The 26,011-nt window shown below is 38.6% G+C and overlaps 1 protein-coding gene across 1 annotated transcript in view; it reads left to right on the top strand.

The window, feature by feature from the left end:
• Nucleotides 1–26,011, top strand: part of LOC139695307 (protein groucho-like) — a 777,395-nt gene that overhangs the window by 556,865 nt on the left and 194,519 nt on the right. The window contains exons 3-4 of the mRNA XM_071594012.1: nt 3,961–4,024; nt 7,241–7,285. Coding sequence (XP_071450113.1) covers nt 3,961–4,024; nt 7,241–7,285 — 109 coding nt within the window. The remainder of the gene's footprint in view (nt 1–3,960; nt 4,025–7,240; nt 7,286–26,011) is intronic.

Below are 26,011 nucleotides of genomic sequence, written 5' to 3'. Positions count from 1 at the left end.
CGCAGGCCTTACCGTCTAATGAAATTCCTGAACAGTAATATTACTGTAATTAAGGATCCATTTGTCTTCAAAGTTCAGTACTAATGGAAGTGGAATTTTTCTCTTGTTTTTTTCCACAGTTTTTTAACCGTATGGGTTACATTTTTTCAGTTATTCCAATAAATAACGGCTCTTGGGGTCTAGGGAATAAAATAGTATGCGTAGTTGATGTAGATTCAGTTTCCTATGTAAGAAGTTGCAGATTTATAAGGTTAGGGATCTAGCGACTTAATAGAGGAGGAATTATGGTTGAAAGAAGTTGGTATCTCTTCGAAAAAATGTTCCAAATAAAACGCACAGACTAACATAATAAGAGAAACACACTTGAAAATTCCACTGTGGTTTTATTTGGTACGACTAGTTTTGATGGCTCAGTATCATTGAGTACAAACACCATTTTAAATTACCCTTTGCGTAGAGGAGGTATATCTTACGTGAATTGATAAGAGATTTTTCCGGATACCGTGCTCATATCTTCCCGAAACGGAATTGTCACCACGGCCGTTTAAGAAAACGGGTAGGGATTATTTCAATTTCCAACCTACTCTTTGGTCATAACTATTTTCAGGTCTTATTTTTTTCACCTCCAAGCCAAAGAATTCTTGTAACGTGTTGGTTAGAAAGTAATCTTTTGAAGCTACGCGCAGGCGAAGTACATCCCCATCTACGAGCCTAAATGAAATCAAATTCTTTATATCTTTGGCAATGGGATACTGAAGACTGTGATAGAGGGAGAATGTTAGGCAAGCGAGAAAAACGGAGGACTAGGATAGGGGCGTTAGACGGAATGAAGGGAGGAAGGAAGTACACAGAGATGAAGAGGTTCTTATTGTAGTGTTGGATGTTGGGTTGTATTTTGTTTGGAGAGGCTAGTAAATAATCGCTGCTGCAGTGAATATGATGCATCCATTCCATACCTGCTTTTACCGGTAAAATGCTAATAGTAATATGTACCTAATGCCCCGCAAACTGCCCAGTTTAAGTGTCAAATAATCACCAAATATAGTTAAAGCAACTGTCTTTTATGCTTTAATATTCATTTGTGTCACATACTCGAACACACATACTCTTACACACTTCCATGCATGTAGCTGAATAATCTAATAATGGATGGCATCTAGTTTAGTTTTAAAATGTGCTTCTTAAATTAAGAAAGTAACAGTGGTTAATTTCAATATTGTAATGATTATTTATCGTGCGGGGGAAGAAAGAATGCCTGAATCTGTCAATGGTAGTATCTATATTCCTTATTATCACCGTGGTTTATAATCCACCAATTATACTATGGGATCACAATTATTCCATCAATTTCAATCGTATTTCTATTCGACAAACTCTATTTTTCTGTTTTGCCTGCTCTCTTAATGAATCAAGGGTCTTCCATTATTTTACTACTCCGCCTCTAAGCTTACTCTAATACTTAATGTAGTTGATTTTCCTTCCCTGAAATTTCTCTAATACCTTAATCAATATTTTCTCCCAATTCCACAAAAGTTGCCGCGTATTCCGAATGCGACCGAAGTAACGCCACTGTTTTACTCTTCTTTCATTACATCTAGAGATAGTGTTAACTGACTTAAAATATGTTAACTTGTAGGGTAGCCAGTCGTCGACACGTTCCGCGTGTAGCTGTCAACCATACTTCTTATTCGATCATCCTATGTATCTTATTCTTTTGAAACCTAAGTAGTTTTCTGAAATAGATAAAGCGATCGAATATTTGTCGCCATTCTTCGAGGAATTGGTGTAGATATGAATCGTCCATTTAATAAATTTTTACAGCTGATGGTTAAAGGTTTAAACTATCATCAAATTCCGCCACAATAAACATTTGCAAATATGACTCATTTTTAGTTCTTTGGTACTGTAAAAAAGATAGATTAATTGTGGTCAATGAATTAGTTGTGATTACACTTCCGGAATATTTAGTCTATATATTTTTCGTTCCATTTATTCCTACTGTGACCGGAATAATGAAAAAAAATAGTTGACTATATTTGCTCGTGCCGGCCGTGAATAAATTGTTTCGCTCGAAATTACCAATCGACTTTCCATTTTGACTTCCCTCGAACCGCAGACTAACCACCGCCGTTTTATTTCCGCCCTGCCGGCATTTGCAAAGGGAACATTGCGGCTTTTGCGAGAGCGTGTGTGAGTTTATTAATAAAATTTAAGGGCATTTTAAACGGTTGCACGATAGAGGCATAAATGCACTCATGAGAGTGTAGGACTCCATTTGTGGTACATGAAAAGTGGAATATTTGGAAGAAAAGTGCCGTTTATAAAACTTCTGCTTATGCATCAGTTGCGTGAGATGTATTTTTTGCCGCATAGATCAAGATACAACTAATTGATTGCTAATGATGATCTGAGGTTTTATTCAACTAATATTTAATGTATTTGAATTACATTTTTTAAATCGGTTCCTGCCTCTTAGTATGAGGAATGGTGGGGCAAGAGATATAGAATATATGTTAATGGAATAGCTGCCTCCCTACTTCCAGGTTTCAGTTTTCCCCAAGTAATAATGGTGGCTCGAAGATCGAAGCCATATGTCTTAAATTTGCTCCCAAGAGAACTACTATCTCTAAATGGGGAACCACCGCGAGCAGCAGCATCCTTAGTAAAGATAAGATACGCCTCTTCAAATATTTCGTGGGTGGTGTGTGATGGATTCTTCGGCATTTTTGATGTCAAAGAAATGATTTCATCTGCCCCCAGTATCTTATCTTATGGTTTGTCCACCGCTTAAAGTACACTATTGCTAAGTATAACCTGTGCGAGTATATTTCCTTTTGAATTTATATTTGCGTTCTCAAGTAAAAACGGTTTTGCTCGACGCTTTTAGCTAATACAGCCATAGAATGCTTTTCCAAAGTAAGAGACATCTTATGAATATTTAAAGAAAAATGCGTTGAATGGTTCAACGGTAGCATTAGCAGAATCACCCGATAATGTGAACACAAATGTCAACAATTTACCACCGATAACGCGCTCGAATACAAGAATGGCGGCCTCCTCGAATGGTTTTTTAATTGTGAAATCATCTGGGGATGGATGGAGCCAAATATGACACTCATAATACGTTTTATATAGTTGACGTAATGCTGAGATTCACTCGCACAGTGTATATTAGACCATGATGAATAAGCGGCTGGTTTATTTATGTTTTTGTGGACAAGTAATTTTGATATTATCCAGATAACCATTTGGAAATTCCATTCAGCACTATAGTAAACAGAAATCGTCACGAAATACTAGGTGTGTTTCATAAATAACGGGAATTAGAGCTATTTGGAAAGAATTATATTTATTCTTCCATATCAATGTTATCCCCTTCAAAGTAGTTCCCATTATATATTATACAAGATGCCATTTTTTATTTTTCAAACCTCTCTATGTTAGTAAAAGGTTAGCCCTTTATAAGGGTCTCTTATTTTTGGGAACAGAAAAAGTCACAAGGGGCTATGTTTGGCGATATGAAGGCTGGAAGATCAATACACTGATGTTTTTGGCCAAAAATTCACGAACAAATGTGAGAATGTGCATTATCGTCATGGTGCAAAAGCCATGAATTGTTTCGCAACAAATACGTGCGTTTTTTTCGTATTTCTTAAGCTAAACGGCGTTTCAGTTGTTAGTAGCACTATTTATTGATCGTTTGACCTTGTGACAGGAACTCCCTGTGGCAAGAATTTAGCCGTGCGCTTCGTGAAATTAAAAATTCCCGTTACTTTTGGAAAACATCTCTTGTTAGCTTATTAGTCTGAGTAATTTCGATAGGATGCATTTCCCATTCAATTTTATTGTTTTAAATAACGATGGTTTTCATAGTGATGCTTATGATATTTTGCTCCTGTCATGGAGAGACATGTTTTCTAATGTGTATGTGTAATTCATCTTTATTTCTTTTTCTTACAGGTTAAAAATGGAATGCGAGAAACTTGCAAGCGAAAAGACTGAAATGCAGCGCCATTATGTCATGGTGAGTGTCAATCATCGTTTTTAAAGCTTCTTTTCATTTCCTTGTACATTTTAGCATTTTAAAGTTTATTTGCTTCCTTACTTGGGGGTGGAGAAAACATTCATTGTCGGTTTTAACGTGCGCCGAAGTATTTACTATAACCTTGATAGACAATATCTGCCTTTGCACTATTTTTACTGCATTAGAGTTGCCCGTTAGACTAAGTAATGTTTTTCAAAAAGATTATGTTTTTTATGTGGGAATCTTTGGTTTCATTCGGTGATTTTTTTTAAAAATGTGGAATATCTCTGAGGGTCTAAATAGTTAAACTATTATGGCTAGTGTTTTGGATAAAAATCGCCAAAGTTGTTGAGGATATTTTAAAAGAAGAATTGTTTTAGGTAAAAGATCATTTATAAAGAGACGGGAGTTTTTTAAGGCTCGGAAACTTGGTCGCTGAGGCAAGAGGATAAACGTAAATTTAAAGACTTATGGATATGGGTGAGGAGGAGAATAGATAATGTGAGGTGGACGGAAAGAAAAACTAATGCCGAAGTTCTTGGCCTGGTGAGAAGCCTGTTGGGGCTAATTCGAACAAAGCAGAACAAGTAAATGCAGGAAATACTGAGAGGACATGGAATGCTGAAGATGGTAAAGAGGAGATTTTGCTTATAAATCGTGGTAGAAGGATGGAAAGAAAGTGCATTTTCGAATGAAATTAAGGTAGGTAGACATTATACAGGGCTAAAGAAGAAGTTTTTAAATTTCCTAGGTTTTATGTCACATTATTTACGAGCGCTAAGTTGGTAGATTTTTATTAGTAAAATAATAATCACCTTCGAAATACTCAGGCTCTCTTGACTTTGGTGCTTCTATTCAAATTGGGTGGTGCTATGTTTAATTTTGGGAATCGGCTGATGAAAGCATTGGATGTGATAGCTAGCTCTTGCTTCCCAATTCCATACGATTACCCACGGTAATATCAGTCAAAATTATTTCATTGATTTTTTTAAAGAGAGTTTTTGGCGGGATAGTGGTGGTAGTATGAACGATAGTAGTTCAATGGAAATCTTGCATGAGAAATGAACGATATATCGAGTGAAAATCTTAATATCGAGAAGTGCATTGTGACGACGTATGGAGGAATCATCGTTGTCGAAATATATTTCTTTGAATCAAGCTGCTGTCTTACAGCTCAACTGCCGATCGATCGAAGAATACCTGGAAAAACAGAATAGTGAGAAATTACATTCATATATTATCAATGTTCAGCATAATTTATATTCTCTACGGTAACGTAAAAATGCACTTGTCTGTCCAAGACGACTCTAATCTAATTTTAGGTACGTATCACGGTTAGAGTCATATTCGCATCAAAAGTATTCCCCATTTGATTTTGGAGAAATGTTTTGAGAAATACCAATGAAAACGGGACGAATCAAAATTTTATAGTAAAATCACGATTCGTTATTTGAAATAAGGATTTAATAAAACTTATCGCTATTTGCTTGGGTCTACAGTTGTTACGATATTTTGAATTTTTTACTGGTGCATTAGGGAACTATATCACATTATTCAGCGTGGATATTAGACATATTTGTCTAATAAAGTGTAATACATTATTATGCATGGATATTTTAATCATTTCGCTTACCTAGCCTACACTTACACGCGCACAAATATATATGTGTGTGTGTGTGTGTGTATATATATATATAGATATTTATATATATATATTTATTTATATTTTATATATAGATATTTATATATATATATAGATAAACGGATAAAGCGGGGTAGAGATGACCTCTAGCAAATAGGCAAATACGAGGGTCATCCGGAAAGTAGTACCCGTTCGTGCTGCATGAAGTGCTGACGACGCGAGTAGCCGCTGGACGAGGTCAGATAGCTTCAGTGGCTTGTCTGCCTTCTCTGAGCCAAGTTGCGTGACGCTAGCATTGCCTGTGTTGTTTCTGTGATTGTTTACAATGTTTAAAAAAATTGAGAACGCCGCCAGTTGTGAAGTGAGGGCAGTGATTAAATTCCTCAATGCAAGAAACGTTCGCCCATGTGATATTCATCGCCAATTAAAGGAGGTGTATGGAGACAATGTAATGGACGAGGCGTCTGTTCGGCGGTGGTGTCGCAACTTCAACATGGGGAGGGGGAACACACACGACGATGAGCGTTCGGGGAGACCGTCTGTCATTACAGACCAACTGGTGAGCTCAGTTGACGAATTCGTGAGGAACGATCGGCGCGTCACAATTGATGACATCTGTGAGCATTTTCCCAATGTTTCTCGAACAATTGTTCATGAAATTGTTAAACACCATCTGCATTATGCAAAAATTTGTGCAAGATGGGTCCCTCGCGTATCTCAATGAGCTGGCGGCGAAGGACTATGCAGCAGGAATACAGAAACTTGTCACACGTTATGACAAATGCCTTAATTTGCTTGGAGATTATGTTGAGAAGTAGTTTAAAGTATCCTCTTTCAAATAAAATTTTTTATGTTTGTTAATATTTACTTTTGTGTCTTTATTTCACGAACGGGTACTACTTTCCGGATGACCCTCGTAGTTTCTTCTTAGTAAAACAAAGAATTTTTTTTTAATTTTCTAAATATTTGCATCTCCGTAATACCCGGCAAGGACGTGGGACTGGTATAGATGTACTAAAACAGCTAGATTTGAATTTTTTTGGAATAACTTTGCAGATTTTGAGCAATTAATCTAATTTCAAAATAAATCTGCTCGTGATATTATGCTAAAAAACATTATATAACCCTTGGTGAGCTACTAAGGTGGATTTTTGCCAAGCTTGCTTGTATGTGTGAAGTCGTATCGTAAGGTTGTCACATCACCTTACAGATCACGAATGAACGTTATCACTAAACTATGGTTTCATATTTTTCTGTTCCCTAATTGTTGCCAATTTTCTCTTAACCCTCTATAAAAATTCTCAGTATGCCAAAATTTCCAGCTATAAAGCAGAAATATAAGCGATTTAATACTCACTATTTACTTAGAGTATGACTATTTAGTAAAACACTCATCTTCTATACCGCAATAATAGTCTTGTTTTTTAAAGAGCGAATTGATTCCCCAATGGTTATTTCCCACATTGCACCAACTCGATGAGTTCAAGTTGATACATTTATGAATTTGTGGAAATGCAATATAATTTGTATTTTTTCTTGCGTTTTCTTTGATTGTTTTGTTTCTTTTTTTCCAGTATTACGAGATGTCATATGGCCTCAACGTAGAAATGCACAAACAAGTGAGTACAAGTCTTTCGTTTTCTTTCTCTTATCGATATTTTCGAATTCCAGTACTTAATGATTTATAACCAAGTTGTAAAATCACAATGGAAGATGTGTGTATATGGAGATGACCTCTTGTCGATTTTCATATTTCCATAAATTTCGGCAAAAATTGGGTTCGTTTCAGTTTTTTGCGTGGCAGAATTCTACCGATATCCTCAGTCATACATTTTTTGTTTAGAAAACATTGTAACTATCATGCTGGACGATCGTTCTGCAATATTTTTAAAACCATTTATTTTAGTGCTTATGGAGAAGGTACCTCGCCAGCTTGTTGCGTGCATATGCTAATCATGATTGTACTTTGGGTGGCATAAAATAACATTTATTATTGATAACCATCGCAAGTACTTCAGGAAATAATTAATCCATTGCGTCAGGGGTCCTGTTGTCATTGTATTCATGGTAAATTCTCTACACAATTTCTTTTCCTTAATTGCTTTGCATGTTAGACGGGTAGGACTGAATCTTGTAAATGGTTTGATGCTAATTATTTAAAAATATGTAAAGATAAAAATTTAACAAATTTTATTAGACAGGCAATTTTAAGTTAATATATTAGCGTAAATAATCATTACCCTGTGACTTATTTCTCCTCACCCTGTCGGCTGCGCAAATGAAGCAGAGAAAATGGTTGACTGAGAACTGAAACCAAGGCATCTCATTCCTTATAAGAGAGACCTTGACGTAAGTATAAAAACCTGACGGCATCTGCGTTGGTTTGCTCGAACTCTATTGAAGGAAACTCGCGCTAATACTCAAGCATTTAAACTATAAATATATTTCAAATCGATTACAGAAGTCGACCTGAGATGTTGTAATTTTGTCGTAAGTACCAAGATGATAGTCGTCGATTGGAGACTTTTGAGAAGTGGGTATGCTAAAGGATCGTAATGGTAAAAATAATGGATAGGAATCCTATGCAAGGAGTTACTAGGCATAGTGAAGGAGGGGGTAGAGGATTGTTTGGGGAAATACAAAGGAGGTAGGAAAGGTTCACTCTGAGCATTTTTATTTGCTATTGAATGTTAAAAACCCTGAACTGAGGACTTGCAAATGATAAAGGGAAAGGAGCAGGACAATCAATTTGGATGGATTGAAATGAGGGATAAAGTATACGGAATTGAAGAACAGATTAATATTGTATGATTGATGTGGGGTGTCTTCATTTATGCTATTAGACAAAGCTAAGTAATGTATCGTTGTTTAGTCTGTGTCCATATAAAACGGTAGGCTACTAATAGTGATAATAGTCTCAGCTAAAATCACCCTCAAATTTAAAAATCATGTGAAATGTAGTATGAATATTGTGAATGAAATGTAAACATTGGGCTATTATTTCTCAGCATTCATAGTATCGAGCCTCCGTAATAGTAATGTAGCTCTCTCATGCCAGTATGTCTACATGTTCGTCGAGGTTACAGTGTAAATTCCAGCAATTTAAATGGATATCTGATGTCAAACTGAATGGATGGGATTGATGTTAAATGTTTACCCTTTAAGATTTTTAGATAATTAGCATTAAACCTTCTAAAAGATTCATCGGGATTGTATTTAAGAAGTGAGAAGTCCTTCCCATCCCTCCCTTTCGCCTTCTGTTCTCAGATTCATTTTTTCCACCGTCTCTGCCCGTTGCCGTTTCTCTTTTATTCATAGTACGCCATCGGTTTTTGATTTGCTTGTCTGATGAGTATGCCAGTGGGGGGGGTTTTTGTGTTTGCCATGTGTTGCCATTGGAACGGATGGATGAGGTTCGGTCGGGAAGGGTAAATAACAATCCCCACGCGATCCCCTTTTCTTTTCGGCTTGTCGTTCACCGATCATTCCCCTTCAATTTGTATGGCATAGTGCGTTGTTTGAGGCTGGGATCGGGTCTGGCAATCGGTTTTGCAGAGCTCTGCGTCATTTCCAAAAAGGATCCCTGTAAATTTGATGGTGAAAAGTATCGTAATTATTAGTTTGCTCGCGGAAAAAAATCCCGTAAGACATGGGTCAAGGTTTCCTTTTCTATCATTATTTCGATGTATTTTTTCACTATCTCGCTAATGTGCTGTTTGATTCGAATGTTCTCCATTGGAGTGGATTTATATCCGATTGATCGTCCGCTATTCTTTTACTATTGCATTTACGCACTATTTAATTGGACCTGAATTTAAACTGCCAAATGCTATTTTTACATCTGCTTCGAATTTCTCCTTTGAAAAATCAAATTCTTCTCATTCCTCGCTGTCAACTACTCCATTAATTTTCCCCTCCCTTTCCCAATCCTCGTAGATAGTTGACCGATTGAAAGTAGTTCCTGGAGCGTCCCTAGAACACTATTGCGTTTGATCTATTGAATGTAGCAATCTGGCGCTTAAACTACCGCCTTTGTTTATTTTAGGTCTTCATTACTTCACATTGCAGGATAATTGTACTCATATTATCGCAATTGGTTTTGGATGGATAGCACAAACATTTTTACATCAATACATTTAATTTCCTCTCCCAGCCAAAAACACATCCTGAAATCGGACACCACAGTAGATCTCTCTTTTATTCTACATCCCTATAACGTTCCTTCATTCCATCCAACATGCCTATTCTAGTCTTGCTCCTTTTCGCGTTTTCCCCTCTATCAAAGTCTTCAGCATTCCATTCCCGATCAATCACATGTGAATACATCTTTCCTGCCTCCTCTGGATGTCTCCCAACTATCTCCTCCGCCACCGTGCCCAGTACTTAATCGTTTGCTTTCATTTCTGTCCATTTTACGTCTTCAATCCTACTCCACGCCCACGCTTAAAAAGCCACCATTCTAAGCCTTTCAAATTGCTTCATTGATCATGTTTCCGCGCCATACAAAATCACGCATCATATTGATGTTTTGACGAGCCGTTTCTTAACCTCTTCACTATACGTTCCTGTTATCAATTCCCTGCTCCCTGTGAAAGCTTCTTTGCCTAACGCAATTCTTCTCCTTACGTCCGTATTACTTTGACCATTTTGGTCCTGAACACTTCGAAACTAAGTAAAATGTTCCGACTGCTCTAGTCTACGAACTCCTGCCATAGTTACAATTCTACAGCCTACCTCAATGTTTATTTCAAAAATTCTCTGTCACACTCTTTTTAAAGGGGCAAAGTGTTTCGATTACTTTTCCTCCCGTCAATTTTTTCTACAGGAACTCGCTCCAGTTACATTTAAAGCAAGAGAATAATCGATTATTCATTTCATACCGGACAAGATGCCAGGGGCCGCACCGCATTGTCCAGCTGCGGTTGATGTGTGTTCGGATGCCCTCTTTCCCCAAGGACTTGCAGAGTGCTTCGCGCAATCACACTTTCGCCCGTTTTTCCCCTCTCCCCGCTCCCCTCCCCGACACCACTGCCGCCCATTCTTCCGACACTGGCAGGAGAGGAAAGAGCGAGCGTCGTGATGGAACGCAAACTAGTCACGCGCCCTACCTCCGCCCCACCCACCCCTCTGAATGTCCACCGTCCACGACTGCCCCTCCTGAGTCGGCAGCGGCGAGAGCGGGCGTCGCTTGGGTTGACGAAAGCGCATATTTTTTTCACTCTCGTCCCTGCTCTCTTCCCTCTTGAATAGTCTTGCGTCCCAAGCCCTCCCGATGGAGGGAGATTGTATCCTTGGGAGGGTATTAGTTGAGCGGGGACGGGGGTAGATTTTATATAGTGCATGTTGGGGGAGTTAAGAGGGGCGTCTTTTAGTTTTAAGGGAGCACTACCCTCAATTAAGCGTCCTCCCTCGAAATATACATACCTCCCGGACTAGGGAAGTGGAGGATGGAGTGACCGCTCTCCGACCCACGCCTCCCACCCCCGTCATCATGTTCGCTCCGACATGGGACCGATGGTTGATGGACCTGAATCGCCCCCCTTCCCTTCCCCGCTTCTGGCGAGTTCCTTCCGCGTACTACGTAAAATAATAATATTCATATTTACATTAGTCTAATGTAAAGGGTGTCCATCAATGTTTTTTCGGGGTATACGTTATACTTGTAATGTCGGTAATTTCCCGGTGTCATCATCGGTATTATTTTTAAATGTGACATCACCACTTAAATGGTAGCGCCACCCGAATTGGTAGGGCTACTTTTAAGCTCATAGCCCATTAAAATCATATGCCCTCTAAATGGTCGACATCAAGTGCCTTTGCTGACCTCTCACAGAGGAAAAGACACTGCAGAGTCCACCATTTGTCTGTCTTCTGCCTTTCGAACTATGGGTGTCCCTTCCAGGAGACTTGATCATTACTCCCGTCAGTGCAATCCCAGGGGTCATCAGATCACTCCAGTCTGGGTGTAGCCCTTCTGGTATGTTAAGGCTATAGTCAACGGGGAGGTGTGAGATGAGAATAAACGTAAACAAAACAGAAGTAATAAGGTGTTCGGTAAATTAGGCAGGAGGGCATATGAGGTGAAGCAGTTTTCATGTCTAAAAAAGCTTTTTGAACCAAGATGGTGCAAGTGGTAGGGACGTTAGAAGAAGAATTGCATGTGTTACATAAAGAGTTAATTGAAGCCAGGGACGTTGAGTAAGGGTGTTAGGAAAAGGTAAGCGAAAACTGTGATACGAAGCTTAGATTTTTAACGGCGTGGAAACCTGGTAATATAGGGAAAATGGGAGTACACTGGAGAATTGTGAAATATGGGGGTGGAGAAGGAAGGAAACATTAAAATGGACGGCGAGAAAAACAAACGAGGAAGTTACAGCTTGGCAGGAAAAGAGAGAGAATGATTGGGAGAAATCCAAAGGAGGCGGGAATGAGGGACGTAGAGAATGTTGATCGGCGATTGAGCGTCGAGAGGACAAGATAAGAGGAGAGAATTAACCCAAGGGAAGGGAAGGGAAAGAATGTGGATTTGGGGGGAATGAGTGGAGGTGGAAGTTGGAATTGAAGAATGCGGATAGAGGAAGGTTTTATTGCAGTGTGGGATGTACGGTTGTGCATTTACGAGTACTATGTTGCTAATGCAACTCAACTGAATCAAAATTTCTACATCAACTTTTTAAATATTTACGTATGATTTTCGGTTATGTAGGAGTAAATTTCTTGTAAATTCTTTTAATAAAACGGAAAGATGGCCAGACGTAGTCACGAGATTTCATGCAATCATCTAATTAATGCTTTGTTTGCGGAGAGAAAGTTGCGAGGATGCCGATTGGGGGATGTTAGTGCTTCCAGTCTCTCCTAGGGGCATGTGGGGTTCCACCGAGTGGTGGCCGACGTCATGGAGGGAATTTTGGCGAGGGGAAAAGACCCTGAACCGCGTTATCCTTTTCAGGGGCGGTAGGCAGGGAGTATGGGTGATCGAGGATTGACGGACTTCCCTTGGCATTGGGTGGGTGGAGGGGGATGAAGGACAGTAGATCACCGTGGATCGGAAAATAAGGAAAGAGATCCATTAGTTAAGGGAGAGGCACGGCTGAGGGTGGGTGGCTTTGACGCCACGGCTAATAACAGAGTTAACCTCGTAATTAGTCTTAACGCCGGCTGAATGATTGAATGAGAACAGTTGGATGAGGTGGGTGTAATAAGAAACCCCTTCATTGCGTGTTATCCCATTCGTTCTTCCGTTTTCCCGTTTTCTTTTACCTTCTCATGTGTGCTTGTGTTTCTCTCTGCTTTACCTTTAGCCCCGCTCAATCCATGTTCTGTTATAATGGCAACTGGATGGCCATAATTTCCATGGCCATCCAGCTGCCGTTTTTGCCCAAGGATGTCTCTTTTTTCTACTGTGTTGCTTTTTAAGCATGTGAATAACACTTGCCCTAGTAATGTTAGTAGCCCTAACCATGTAGCCCTAGAAAGATGAGCAGTTGGTCGTGGTATCGATATCTTTTCTACGTATGCTCCAGCTATGCGTAGTCTATCATATTTTTTATTATATTTGAATATGAGTGGAAAATAGAAATACAACTGGATTTGAGGTTCTTTCTTGCGATCCACAACAACATTAGTGCTTAGTGTTAGTAATGGGATTTGCCGTTAAATGTGAGGAAATGGATATTATTTCAAAGAAAAGAAATTCACACCACATCCTCACACCTAAGCAATTTTAGAAGATATGTGTTTGCATGTGTGTGTGTATATATATATATATATATATATATATATATATATATATATATATATATATATATATATATGTGTGTGTGTGTGTGGGTCGCGGTAGTCCAGTGGGTAGAGCGTTGGACTGCTGACCGGATGGTCCCAGGTTCGATTCCCGGGCAAGGCACACTGGGCACCTGCAGCTCCACCCAAGCTAAAGTGATTTTTCGGGTACCAGGTCTTCCTGGGAAACCATAACCGGCACAGGGAAAGGAACTGGCCCCCCTACCCTGATTGAATTTTCACACGCCGTATAGGGCTTAGTACTGGGTGATCTCTACCATCACCTACTAAACCGACCTTCGGGTTGATTACTGTGTTTATGGTATATATATATATATATATATATATATATATATATATATATATATATATATATATATATATATATATATACTCATTCGAATGGAACATTAATGAAAAGGTATGGTGGGAGAGGAAGACATGGTTGAAAAGCATATTGATTGGCAATAATATATTGAAGACTGTGGTTGAAGGGAGATCGTTATGGAATTGAAGAAGGGGAAGTAATAGGATAGGGATGTTGGACGGAGTGAAGGGAGGAAGGAAGTGTTGGGAATTGGCGAAGGGCTTGTTCTGGAGTAGGATGTCGAGTTGTATTTTTTAGGGGAGACAAGATATTTATATGGTAGCTTTATTCATCCAAAACCTAGCCTTAACCGATGGATTACCTATAATTATATGTATAACAAATGGGGACCAATTAAAATGTTGAGCATCACACTGATATCTGACGGATCGTGGGGTGAGAAACGTTGGGGCTTCATTCGAGATGAACCAAGGAAACTTCTGTTATATATAAAAGAATATATAACAGAAGCATAAAGGGGTGTATTTCCTCCTTCCTTCTCATTCGAATAAATTTTTTGCTTTATTGTTTCCGACAGCTGCATGAATTCGCTGATAAGCCTCTCTCGTTTTATGAATATTTATTGCGTGCATAGTATGGTTGATCAATTGATAATCTAATAGCGCGATTCAGGATGATTTTATATGAAGTCGCAACGGATAGTTTTGGATACAATGGCATGTGCAGCATGAAGATAGAACGGTGACGGTTTTCTTACTTATATCCTGTGAAATGGAGTTTACGTCAAACAAGACCAAAAATTCCATGGCAGTGAGTTTTTATGGCAGCCACAGAATTTCTATCACTTTTAAATTTCGCAGACGCCTATGGTCTTGCTTTAATTTTTGAACTTTAATATCAACACTACTTTGATAATCTCAAAGTACCATCTACGTATTTTTTCCATTTTTTGTCAACTTTTGCATTGCATTCCTGCCCTGTACAATTATTATTATTATAAAAGCCACATTAAGTGACGCGTATCTATGAAATCATAATTGATGCTGAGTGTATAATTGAGTCCGCGTCGGAGCTTAACCTTTTTTCCAACATTTTTAATATTCCCGATTCTGCAAATGGTGTTTTCAAGGAACAATCAATCAACATCACCGTAATTGCTGCGCTGTCCTCCGAATATGGGACCTATACTTCAGACCTCACAGTGACAGTGCTGGTAATGCTTGCAAAATGTGATTTATCTCTCACAAGTGGTATGTATACGATATATATAAGTCTCTCTTGAAGAAGGCCCCTGAGAGGGCCGAAAGCTCGAACAATTTACCGTGTAAGTGTTCTTTTATATGTGTCTATTCTTTTCTATTTGTGTTATGTTGTGTCAGCCCATTATATATATATATATATATATATATATATATATATATATATATGTGTGTGTGTGTGTGTGTGTGAGTGTATGTATGTATGTGTATATATATATATATATATATATATTCGATTTCTTTTACGCAAGCATTAATATTTCAACACAAACGACACCTTCCCTATTTCGTAGTATTCGCCCGATCGCTCCTCAATTTGTTTCCAAAATAATGTTAATGATAAGATAATAATGTTGTGGGCCTCGAGGTTGTCCCTCGATGTATTTGAAGGACTCACTGAGGTGAATTAACCACCTCACGATCTTAAAAAATCATTTAGTTGATAGAAAAACTCAACAAATACTTAAAAACACACATTTTATAACCCGCTCAGGTGTAATTTAACAATTGTTTGTTTTTCATTTTTATATTATCCTTCTAACCCATTTCTACTTACGAACAAGTTTTATTAAACCTAGAGGCTTCTCTTTAATTTTCAACCTACTATTTTAATGCTTACTCATCAAATCTTAGGTGCATAACATTGTTGCTCAGCCTTTCCATATTGTAGTTCATGCTAGTATAATTGATTATTACGTGCGTGTTTATGTATGCAATGAACTTTTTACTCCAATTTTCATGCTTACTTTTCACGGTGGAGCATTACATCAACACAACTTAAGATATCATTCGAACAGCTGAAGTAAAATCAATTTCCTGTTTATTTTCTCGATTACGCGAGTTTTTGAAGGGTTTCCGAAGCCAGTAAGGTATCGAAAAAGCCTTGGTTTGAAGTCAACTACCCAATCACAACCCTAAAAGCTTGCCTAAAAGTCAGCAAGCCTTTGAGCATTAGCGGATCGTTGTTGCGCCGCTTCCCCAGCTGTTTACAGCCGCTTGATCGTCAATTATTTCGTGCCGTTCATTGATTATTATTATTATTATTATCAGTTATTCGCCGTTCTGATCTATATTCTTTTATGTTGCATTTGATGGCGAATGGATAACCATTCAATTGACACTTTGGTCGTGCTTCGCAATTGATTTTCGCCGGGGAGAATGCAAGCTAAATTCAAATGAGGTAATGAAACATTGTTTTTAGTGATGGAACAGGGCATTAGCGCAATTCTCCATTTTGGAAACACGGTCTACTTTAAATAGACATGTTCAATATTAAACTGGGATGGATAAATACGCGATGGAAAGAAAAGTGAGATGTCATAAAACAAACGACAAAAAAATATAACGCCAAGGATCATTTCCGAAAGATATCGTCCCCGATTATCCAAATAATTTGTCCCCGAGTTACTCAGCAGGCACTGATTTGCAATGCCGACTTTGGAAGACATTTTGTACCCCCTTGTTCTATCAAACCACTTCGATAAATAACGTTGGAGAGGAGTGACGGTGGAGAAGCATCGAGAAAAGGAGGTTTCATATATATATATATATATATATATATATATATATATATATATATATATATATATATATAGTTTAATCGAAAGAATGGGTGGGATGAAAGAGAAGGAGGACGGTGGATGGGAGAGGGTTGGAGAAATGTGTTCTTGAGTGGTTGGGGGGGTGAATTGGAGGAGCTAAAGGTTTTGAGAGGGTAATGCATTTTCTTCCCGTTATGTACATTTTTTTATCTACGCCCGGTTGGCAGAGTCCCGTACCTTTCAAAGTCCTCTTCACACGGCTCTTGAAAAACCCCTCTCCACAACCCCCTCTCTCCCTCTGCCCTCGCCCCCCGCCTCAACTTCCCCGACACCCCCTGCCCTCTCAGCAACACAAGCGAGCCCATCACCTCCCCTCCTCGTGTTCCTTTTATCTCGCTTTATTCCCCTCCCACCCCACCCGTCGAACTCTCCACCACCCTACCCTCCCCCTCCCCTAGCAGTCCCCCGCAACTCCCCCGCACGCCCCCGCTTCCCTCTTAGTCTTCTCAACCAATCCCCGTTACGCCTCTCGTGTGTGTACCTCTCCCTCCCTCTCGTGCCGGGACCTACCCGACCAAACCCCTCTGACCCCTATTCCCAGCTCCGCATCCCTTCCCCAACCACCGCTCACGTCGGTTTTGACTGTCGCGCGATTAGGGGACTTCGCGATACTTCGATACATCGACGGAGCTAGTCGATTATGCTGGTATCATCGATTCCACCAATGTAGTCGGATGTATCTCCGGTTGCAAACGGAAACTGATTCACGCGTGGGTGATCGATTTTAATTGACTTTTTGACTCCAAATCGTAGAAAATAATCGCCGATATATTTGAATCGGATGTGAGGCTGAAATTAAAGCTCAAACGCCTAGTTAGGATTATTATTATTAGTTAATCTACCGGTTAAGGTAGGTTTTTGGATGGACGTAATTACTAATTAAATAATTTGTGGCCCCTAGCAAACACAACATCCTACTCTACATCAGGTCCCTTTTCAGCTCTGAGTACTTTCTTCCTCCCTTCATCCCGTCCAACATCCCTATCTTGTTCCTTCCCTTTCCTCGTTTGCCTAACATTCTACCCTCTATTACAGTCTTCAACATCCCACTTTCGGCCAATACCCCCTTCATCCATTTTTCCTGCCTCTATAGGATTTCTCCCAACAAACCCCTCTCTTCGCCCACCATACCAAGTACTTCCTCATTTGTTTTCTTCTCTGTCCATTTCACCTTCTCCTAGTTAGGATATAATCAGTTTTTAAGAATCGATTAATATAATGGCTATTTTAATCCTAGACTGGCGAACATTAATAAGTGTGCAGCTTAACTTATTAAATATTCTAATGGAAATGAGTGGTCGAGAAATTCTAACTCGTCTGCATACGAGACTCGTAGACACTAGAGCCTCATATACTCTGTTGTATTCTAGATCTATAGTGGCTTCTTGTTGTGTTGTATGTCAGGTTGCTTTTTGTTAGGAGAGGCAAGGGAGTTGCCGCTGTGCCATTGTGTAGCCTATGTCCATCGAAAACCTAAATTGACCTGTAAATTACAGTCGAATGGATAAAATGAGCTTCCTACGGCATTTTCTAAGACTGTCTATGTTAAAAAATATTTCCTTGAACCCTAAAGCCCTTTACACCATTTACGGCTTAAGGAAATATTATTTAATATATTCAGTCTCGGTAAACTACGGATAATAAAGGTGTCATTGATGTATCTAAAAGTTGGCGTTGCAAGCGAAAACAAGTATGAGTGAATATTTTTGATCGTCGCTTTTGAATGAATTAATATAACGTTGATAGTTCATCATTTGTAATATAACAATGTTATGGATATAATCACCAAAAGCATGCATGTCATTACATTTCGTAGTTATCAACCACTTCGTTTTCGATGTGAATGGTAATTTTCTAACGGTATTTGAAAACTGGTACACAGTTGTGTGTAATCATTTTCAATGCGAATTCATTTTGATCGAATGAAACACGTATAATATTCTGTGCATAGTGTCCATCGTCATCGCGGGTTATCATTCGGACGATAGATTAATAGGAGATATCATGTTACCTAGCGGTATCCTAATACCTTCATAGCTTCTTGATGCGACATTTTCGTATACATTTTTCGCGTAATTTTTTAATTGGTCTTCCCCTCTCTATGATCCCAAAATTATCGTTTTAGTTGAACCTTCTGGCCTCAGAATGTGCCCACCTAGTGTCCCACTTCTTCCTGTAAGTGTGTTTACAGCACAATGTACTCACCCCATGTTAGAAGTACTTCTTCACTTGCTAATCTATCTAACTATTAAAATTACGTCACTCTCCAATAGAATAAAGTTTTCATCGTTTTAAATTTTCATTTCTTTGCTGCCCCTTTCGTCCATGTTTCCCAAAATAATGGAACTTTATATGTATCTCGGAAACATCGCTTCCTGACGTCTATACTGATACTATTATCCTTCAAGAATTGTTTCTTCTGATAGAAAACCTTCTTCGCCATCCGTTCTGCTTATCGTGTACCGCTTACTTATTTAATCGCTCGTTGTCTTATAGCCTAAATGGGCGAGTCCTTTCAATGATTCCAGTTTTTCGTTTCTCAGTTTTATTTCAAGATAGTATCCCGTACTTGTATGCACCATGGTTTTATTATTGTTTCTTTAACGATGTACCTCTTCATCCCCCTTACCACACTGGGTAATGTCCTTGCCAGGTCTTCAATCATATACCCATCTATAATTGCTATTATCTACGTTCCATCCGAAACTACTTTTCCTCCTCTCCCTCCGCCTCGCATATCCGATATTCTCCCTTCTATCTAACATAATTACCATATCTCTCTGCATATTTTCCATCCAATAATTCTGAGTTGTCAGAGGTTTCTCTGAAAACGTGTTGGTATTCTATTCAACTTATTATATCCTTCATCCAGCTTGCCCAAACTGTTTAAAGCCTCCGATTCACCCTCGTACTCTTTCATCAAAGGTCATGTTTCTGAAGAATTCAAAGCTGAACTCCATAGCAAATTCCTCGTTTATCGTTGCCGGTCATGTTCACTCAAAAGAGACCATGTCATAAGCTCCCTGCTCTTCGTAAAGTACCTATTCCACAGCCATCAGGATGTTGTTAATATTTAGAGTTGACCTACCCCAACGTACCCTTAAAGTCGTATGAAATTCTTGCGATCAAAGTTGGATTACATTTCCTTTCCCTGTGCCATCTTTTTTCCGTCTACGCGGTTTTATTAACCATAAAATTGCACCGCTCGAGTTCTGAATACGGTTTTTCAAGGTTGTGACCAGGGAATAGATTCTAGGACATATGGACCAGTACCTAAAGTTCTGTCCACTAGATACCATGGCCTTCAGGTACTTATTATTTATTATTACGAGGGCTGTCCAGATATTAGTTTTGAAATAAAATGAACCTAGTTACTAGACAAATTTAAAAAAAATGGATTTTAATTTAATTAAATATTTATGAATTCAATAGACAAATTGTATTGTATATATTTGAAAGGCATATTCTCAAACTATTTTTCCACATATTTGCCATTCGAATTGAGGCATTTATCTTATCGTTACAAAAGCTCTTCAATTCCGTCTCAAGCCACCTGTCACAAGGCTAGGCCGACCACTGTGGTCTTCGTCGTGAAAATTGATGCGACCATTTTTAAACTGAATGCACCACTGCCTCACTCCGCCTTCACTCGTTATTCCTCCTCGGTACACTTCACAAAATTGCCCATGGATTTCCATTGACTTGTGATTTTTTGCCAGTAAAAACCAATCTACAAATTCCACTTCACAACTCGCGGGATTGTCTATTGCAGCTTGCATTTTAACATTTTGCAGTAAACAAAGTAGAAGAACCACACTCTGCACCCTACCATTGCAGGATGCGTTCTTATTGTGGGGACGTTTTGACACCAATATGGTGGTTCTATCCACTGCCATGCTAGGTCAAAACGTAAGTAACTTTATGGACTGCCGTCATATTTAAAGTTATTACCTTCCGAAACCTACATACGAGGTTTGAAAGGTAAGTTTCTAACGGTCCCTAGAACTTATTCTCTTCCACATATCATTAGAAATTCGTTTATTTTTCTACATTTTCTTTAACTTGTGCCTGCCTTTATGTCATGGGCTTTGTAGACATGCTGTACATAGTTTCAATGCATTGTCTCTCTTCCTTATCGCCCGCTTACCGGACATCCTCCCCCCTGTCATGACCTTCAGCATCTTACTACATTTCAATATTTCCTCCGCCCACGTTTCTGCCTTTTTCGAATATCCCTCAGCTACTTGCTCTCTTCTGCCGCCAATTAAAATTTCAGCGTTTGTCTTCCTCTCTTGTGTAGTTTATTTTCCTTGTTCTCCGCCGCCCTCACATCTCTAATGCTTCTTACGCTCATTCTCTTTCGTCAAGGACCAGACTTCGCATCCTGGACAAAGCCAGACTTCGCATCTGCCTGCTCAAGTCAATAAATAACTCGCAAAACTGAATAGAGGAAATAATAATCAAACTAACTTCCTGAAATTAATTTCACTTTTTTACATTTAAGTCCTTGATAACCTGCTGCAAAGAAGCCTTTTTGTTTGCTTTCGTAGACAACGAGTAATCTCCACGGCCTACGGCGTTACCATTTTCAAAACGTCAGCCAACCCTTTGATTGTTTCAAGGGTTCGAACAGATTCCAAAAATCCCTGCGGACTAAGCTGGGACTGTACGGCGTACGCTTATTACAAACGTTTGCAATGAAGTGTTCGTCACAATTCCTGCGTTTGTCTCTCTGATGTTTGCGACTTATTTATTGACTTACCCGAGTATCAAGCGCTCTTCTCCCTATTTATGTTTTTGATTATCCATTCTTCAAATCTTTATTTAAATGTAGTTGCCATCAATTATTTTATTCCTGCGAATTCTTCTTTCGATAGCTCCCTACAGATAATGTCCAGACCACTGCACCCATTTGCCTCTAGTTTACTGCCCAAATGTATGAAATGCTTCTTTTTCTAGTTTATTCCCCTATTCTTAATTATTCCTCATTTCTTTCATTAGGTTCTCCTTATGATTACGTAATTTCTTTCTTTCTTAATTCACTCCTATGCGCATTTCTACCCTAAATACTGTCTTAAAAATTTTGAACTATTCTTTCTCATGTAATTTATCCCAATGCTATCGTAACGTGAAAATTATATTTCCCTCGCAAGAATTACTTTAATTTTTACCATTTTACTTGGAGCTCGCGCTTAAAAAAAATTCTCAGATTGCACGACTTCACATTAGATGAAATCCCTTAGATTTCTGGTTGAGGGAAATGTAATCATCCGTTGGCAGGCATCCTGATTTTAATATGATTATTTCAATTGGACTAGAACTAATAAACATTTCCATATTTCCAATCGTCACATTTGATCCTTCACCGGAATAGATTGCTGCCAGAACTAAATGAATACCTTTTAATTTCATTGTTTTCCTCTAGTAGTTGTTCCTTAGGTTTTTGTTCCCGTGAATTGGGCACGGAATTTGCTGATGGTTTAATGCAATGAATTCCAATTTTCGAGGAGTTTCATTTAATCTGGGGAATGTGGGAGGATCCCTTTTTTTTCGCGTTGATGTTTCGAAAATAATTGGTTTGAGTAGGCGCGTTTTTCCCCCCTCTCTCTCTCTATACGCTTGCAATCTCCGCGAGTGCATATGCATACCGTTGGGTCTAATATTCAACCGATCGTTCGATGTCACGTCAAAAATTACTCGTGGATCCCGCTGGAATTTAAAAATTCTCTTTAGCGATGATGGTTCTATCTTTTAATCGGTAGACGTTGCAAAAAAATTAGATTTTTTTCTGCGTTTGGAGAAATTAAATGCATGCAGTCAAAGGCCTTGTGCTTTGACGAAGTTGGAATTTTTCGAATATTGAATTTTCCCTGGGTATTTTATGTTTTTTTTTTTTAACGGGGATTTAATTTGTGAGCTAAGCTATTAAACACATGAATTAATTGTGATTGTATCGTTAATGACCTCTTGTGTGCGAATTCCAAATCATTTTCTTTTTCATTCATTATTGACGTCTAGGAAAGAGAAACGTTTATATTTAACGGGGGTTAATTAACCGTAATATATTTCGGGAAATTAAACATTTTATAAAATGCTTAATTATCAGTCGACACATGCATTAGTTATACTTCCTACGGCCTCGTTAATTTTTTCTTGACAAGGATTTTCCGATCCTTTAATTTTACAATAATTTATTTAATATATGCGAAATGAAAATATTCACTTTTGTCAACTTTAAATATTATTCGTCATTGGTGTTAGGAAGTTCCTAGGTTGTTACCTTTCATCATTGCGATTAAGTTAAACGGTGTCTTTTTTAAAAAACTAAGGGAGGAATTTACGTCACTCTAGCTGGCTTACAGCAATGGGATGAAGCTATGGTACTCCAACTGCAATGACAAAAAAATAAAAATCCAATCATCAAATTCATCGAGCTAATTGTCTTTTCATTTTAGAATGGCCTTTTGCGTAAAGAGTTGGCAAAGGCTTTACAACATTTGACAAAACTCCAGGGGAACTTTTTTGTTATTTCATCTGTAGCCATAAATAATTTTTGTAAATAACCAGCGTCTAGTACGATTCATTGCTCGCGGAGCTCGTTGACCTCTCTTGAGAATATTGTACCTACCCATGATACGCCTGACATCGCTCTTTTTTCAACATGTCAGCATTTAAAAAGGACATAATTGTGAACATCCTGTGAGAAATTTGGCAAGCATCAGTTTCTAAATTGCACGAATTCACTTTTTTCACTTGACTAAATACAGCTTTATCCTTTTTTCCTGTTGATATTGATACATTAAGGTAGGTACGAGCGGGAAAATCGCGTTTTTATATAACCCTCTAAGTTTTGTGAGTGCCTTTCTTTTTCCTCCCTCAACTACATTAATCATACAATCTCCACATTATCAGTCTTAAAAATTCTACGGACAATCAATATGTCCTGCTTCCACTCTACTTTCCTTCTCCAGATTTCTCACATCAACAGCAAACCTCTTCATTAGTTTTCTCTTTTGTCACTTTTCTATGTTCGAGACTTTTTCACCCGCATATGTATCCCAGGAGCCTTCAAAATTTATGATTATCCTTTGCTCTCATCGACAAAGTTTCGATCAAAACATCCGTATAGAGTTTCTTATTGCATCATTAAATCCACCTCTCCTCTAGTATGATATTCAACAAGCGTTCTTCGCTGAACCCTTCTGTAAAGAACGCAGGCTGGAAACCCACCTGAGACTGCAGTGTCGCTTCCCCTCCATTTTCACCCTCTTCTCTCAGGAAATACACGGCTGTAGATGCAACAGTCTTGACACGAGTGTCAGCAGTCGCTCACGTAAAAGCAGTGCTGGTGGACTGGGATTGTAATTACCGCAGAGCACGCTTGCTGTATACGATATTTCTTTGGATATTACGCGAAAGTATGCCATTAGATGTTATTTTTAATTGGGTTTGCGTCACTTTGAGCAATATTAATTTGTATACTAATTCAATGATTTGGTAATGGCTGAATGAGTACGAGAAAACGATGTCATGCTAATATTTCAGAATCCATTCAAGCTAATAAGCGTTTAAAAGATGGCTTTTGGAAGGTTCCGGATAATAATATTTGCTATGCATGTAAATTCTTTTGTTTTGTTATTCTTTGTAATTTACTTCTTCAGTGATGTGTAACCTCCTGGGTACTCTTCATTTCCTTACTCCATTCAACTAAAATTCTTCCTTCTATCAAAGCTTTCAACGTCCCACTGCCTTTCAGTGTCTCCTCTATACAATTTCCTTCCTTTTTCGGATTTAACCTGGCAGTTTCCTCTCTTATCCAATCTTGTGTAGGAATTTGTCCTTTAATAGCTACAAATATTGATTCTGATGAGGAGCTCCCTTGTATTTCAATTGTACCAACCGACCCCGGTTCCCATTATGAGCATGGAGAAGGTTTCTTTCGGATCGAAGTTGTTGATGGATAGACAGCTGACAGTAAATCGGTATAAAAGCAGTTCGCTTCCTCCCACGTAGTGACTAAATAGTCTGCATTTAATTTTGGGCTGGCCTAAGGTTTGGGGGGGGGGGGGGCGTTACGAAATTTTCTCGTGAATCACGAAAAACGTGATTTTGTGTGTGGAAGGGTTGATATCTCTTTGAATTTCCTTTGAAGGGAGACGTTTGTATCTGACAGTGAATCCTTCTTGTGCTATGAAACATGGTTCACAATTCGGTCAACTCGATTTTTTCATTACGAAGAAAGGAAAAATCAGGAAAAAGTGTAGGAAGTTTTATGAGAGGAGATGTTTTGGGAGTTGCGTTTTTGGAAGTTGTTCTGAAGTGTAATGAAACATGATTGCAGGGAATATTGGGTGGCTGGGTTATAATGAAGACTGCTCTAACTGGAAGAATATTGAATAATCGATGTAGATTGAGTAAAATGCCATGAATTCTGGACAAAATGAAGGAAGTTCGCTATAGTAAGACCAAATTTGGAATCAATGGGAGAAAATATGAATTTAGAAATTGGAAAAAGGTTCAAATAAAACTCGTTCAGTTTGTCGGAAATATTTAACAGTCAGCATGACGGGTCTGTTGGGATATTAGGTTGGTAGCTCATTGATTCATTAAGAGGGCAGGCGAGATTTAGATGTTTAGAAAGGTACAATAGAGTTTTCTTGCATCACCGAGGCTATTATTATGGTCCCAAATTACGAGTTTATGGGTAGATTCTAACATCGAAATTGAATAAGAGAGATAGACACCTTCCAAAACAGATTAAAATACTCTTCCGTCGCACGAAAGACAATCGAAACAAAATTTTGGCCCAAGTAGCCGAACATGTATACTTAAACAAAAGGTTACAAATGGTTAAGAATGGTTAATGGCTTAAAGAAATGGTTAAGTCATTTACTCTTTGGTGTATAGAAACATGTATGCGTGTATGTGCACGAGTGTTCCATCATATGATCTGATATATATGAACTAATAGTTGTGCATGTATGGACGATACCCTACCCCCCTGGCCAAACGTTCTTATGGCGGCACACTTGGGGTAGTAGTGTGTATGTTGTTGCAGAAGTGAGGCAAAAATAAATATGTATCTATGAATGGTTCATTTTCATACAATTCAGGGAATTTTGATAGGTGATAAAATGCTGAAGACTGTGATAGAGGGTAAAATGTTAGGTAAGCGAGGCATGGGTAGGAAATGGTTAGATATAATTGTATGTTGGGCGAAATGAGTAAATATACAAGGCATACGGAATAAAATAAGAGTTTATGGTATTGTGGGGAGTCAATTAGCGCTTTGTTAGGTGAGGCTAAGAACTGTAGGTGTGGTTATACCAAACCAACCTGAAACGGTAGACTAACAATCAATTATAATAATTGTGTTAG

The sequence above is a fragment of the Hetaerina americana genome, unplaced genomic scaffold (assembly GCF_022747635.1).
Source record: "Hetaerina americana unplaced genomic scaffold, ioHetAmer1.1.p SCAF_6, whole genome shotgun sequence".
Classification (NCBI taxonomy): domain Eukaryota; kingdom Metazoa; phylum Arthropoda; class Insecta; order Odonata; family Calopterygidae; genus Hetaerina; species Hetaerina americana.
The sequence above is the reverse complement of the archived record's forward strand: the minus strand, read 5'-3'. Positions and strand labels throughout refer to the sequence as shown.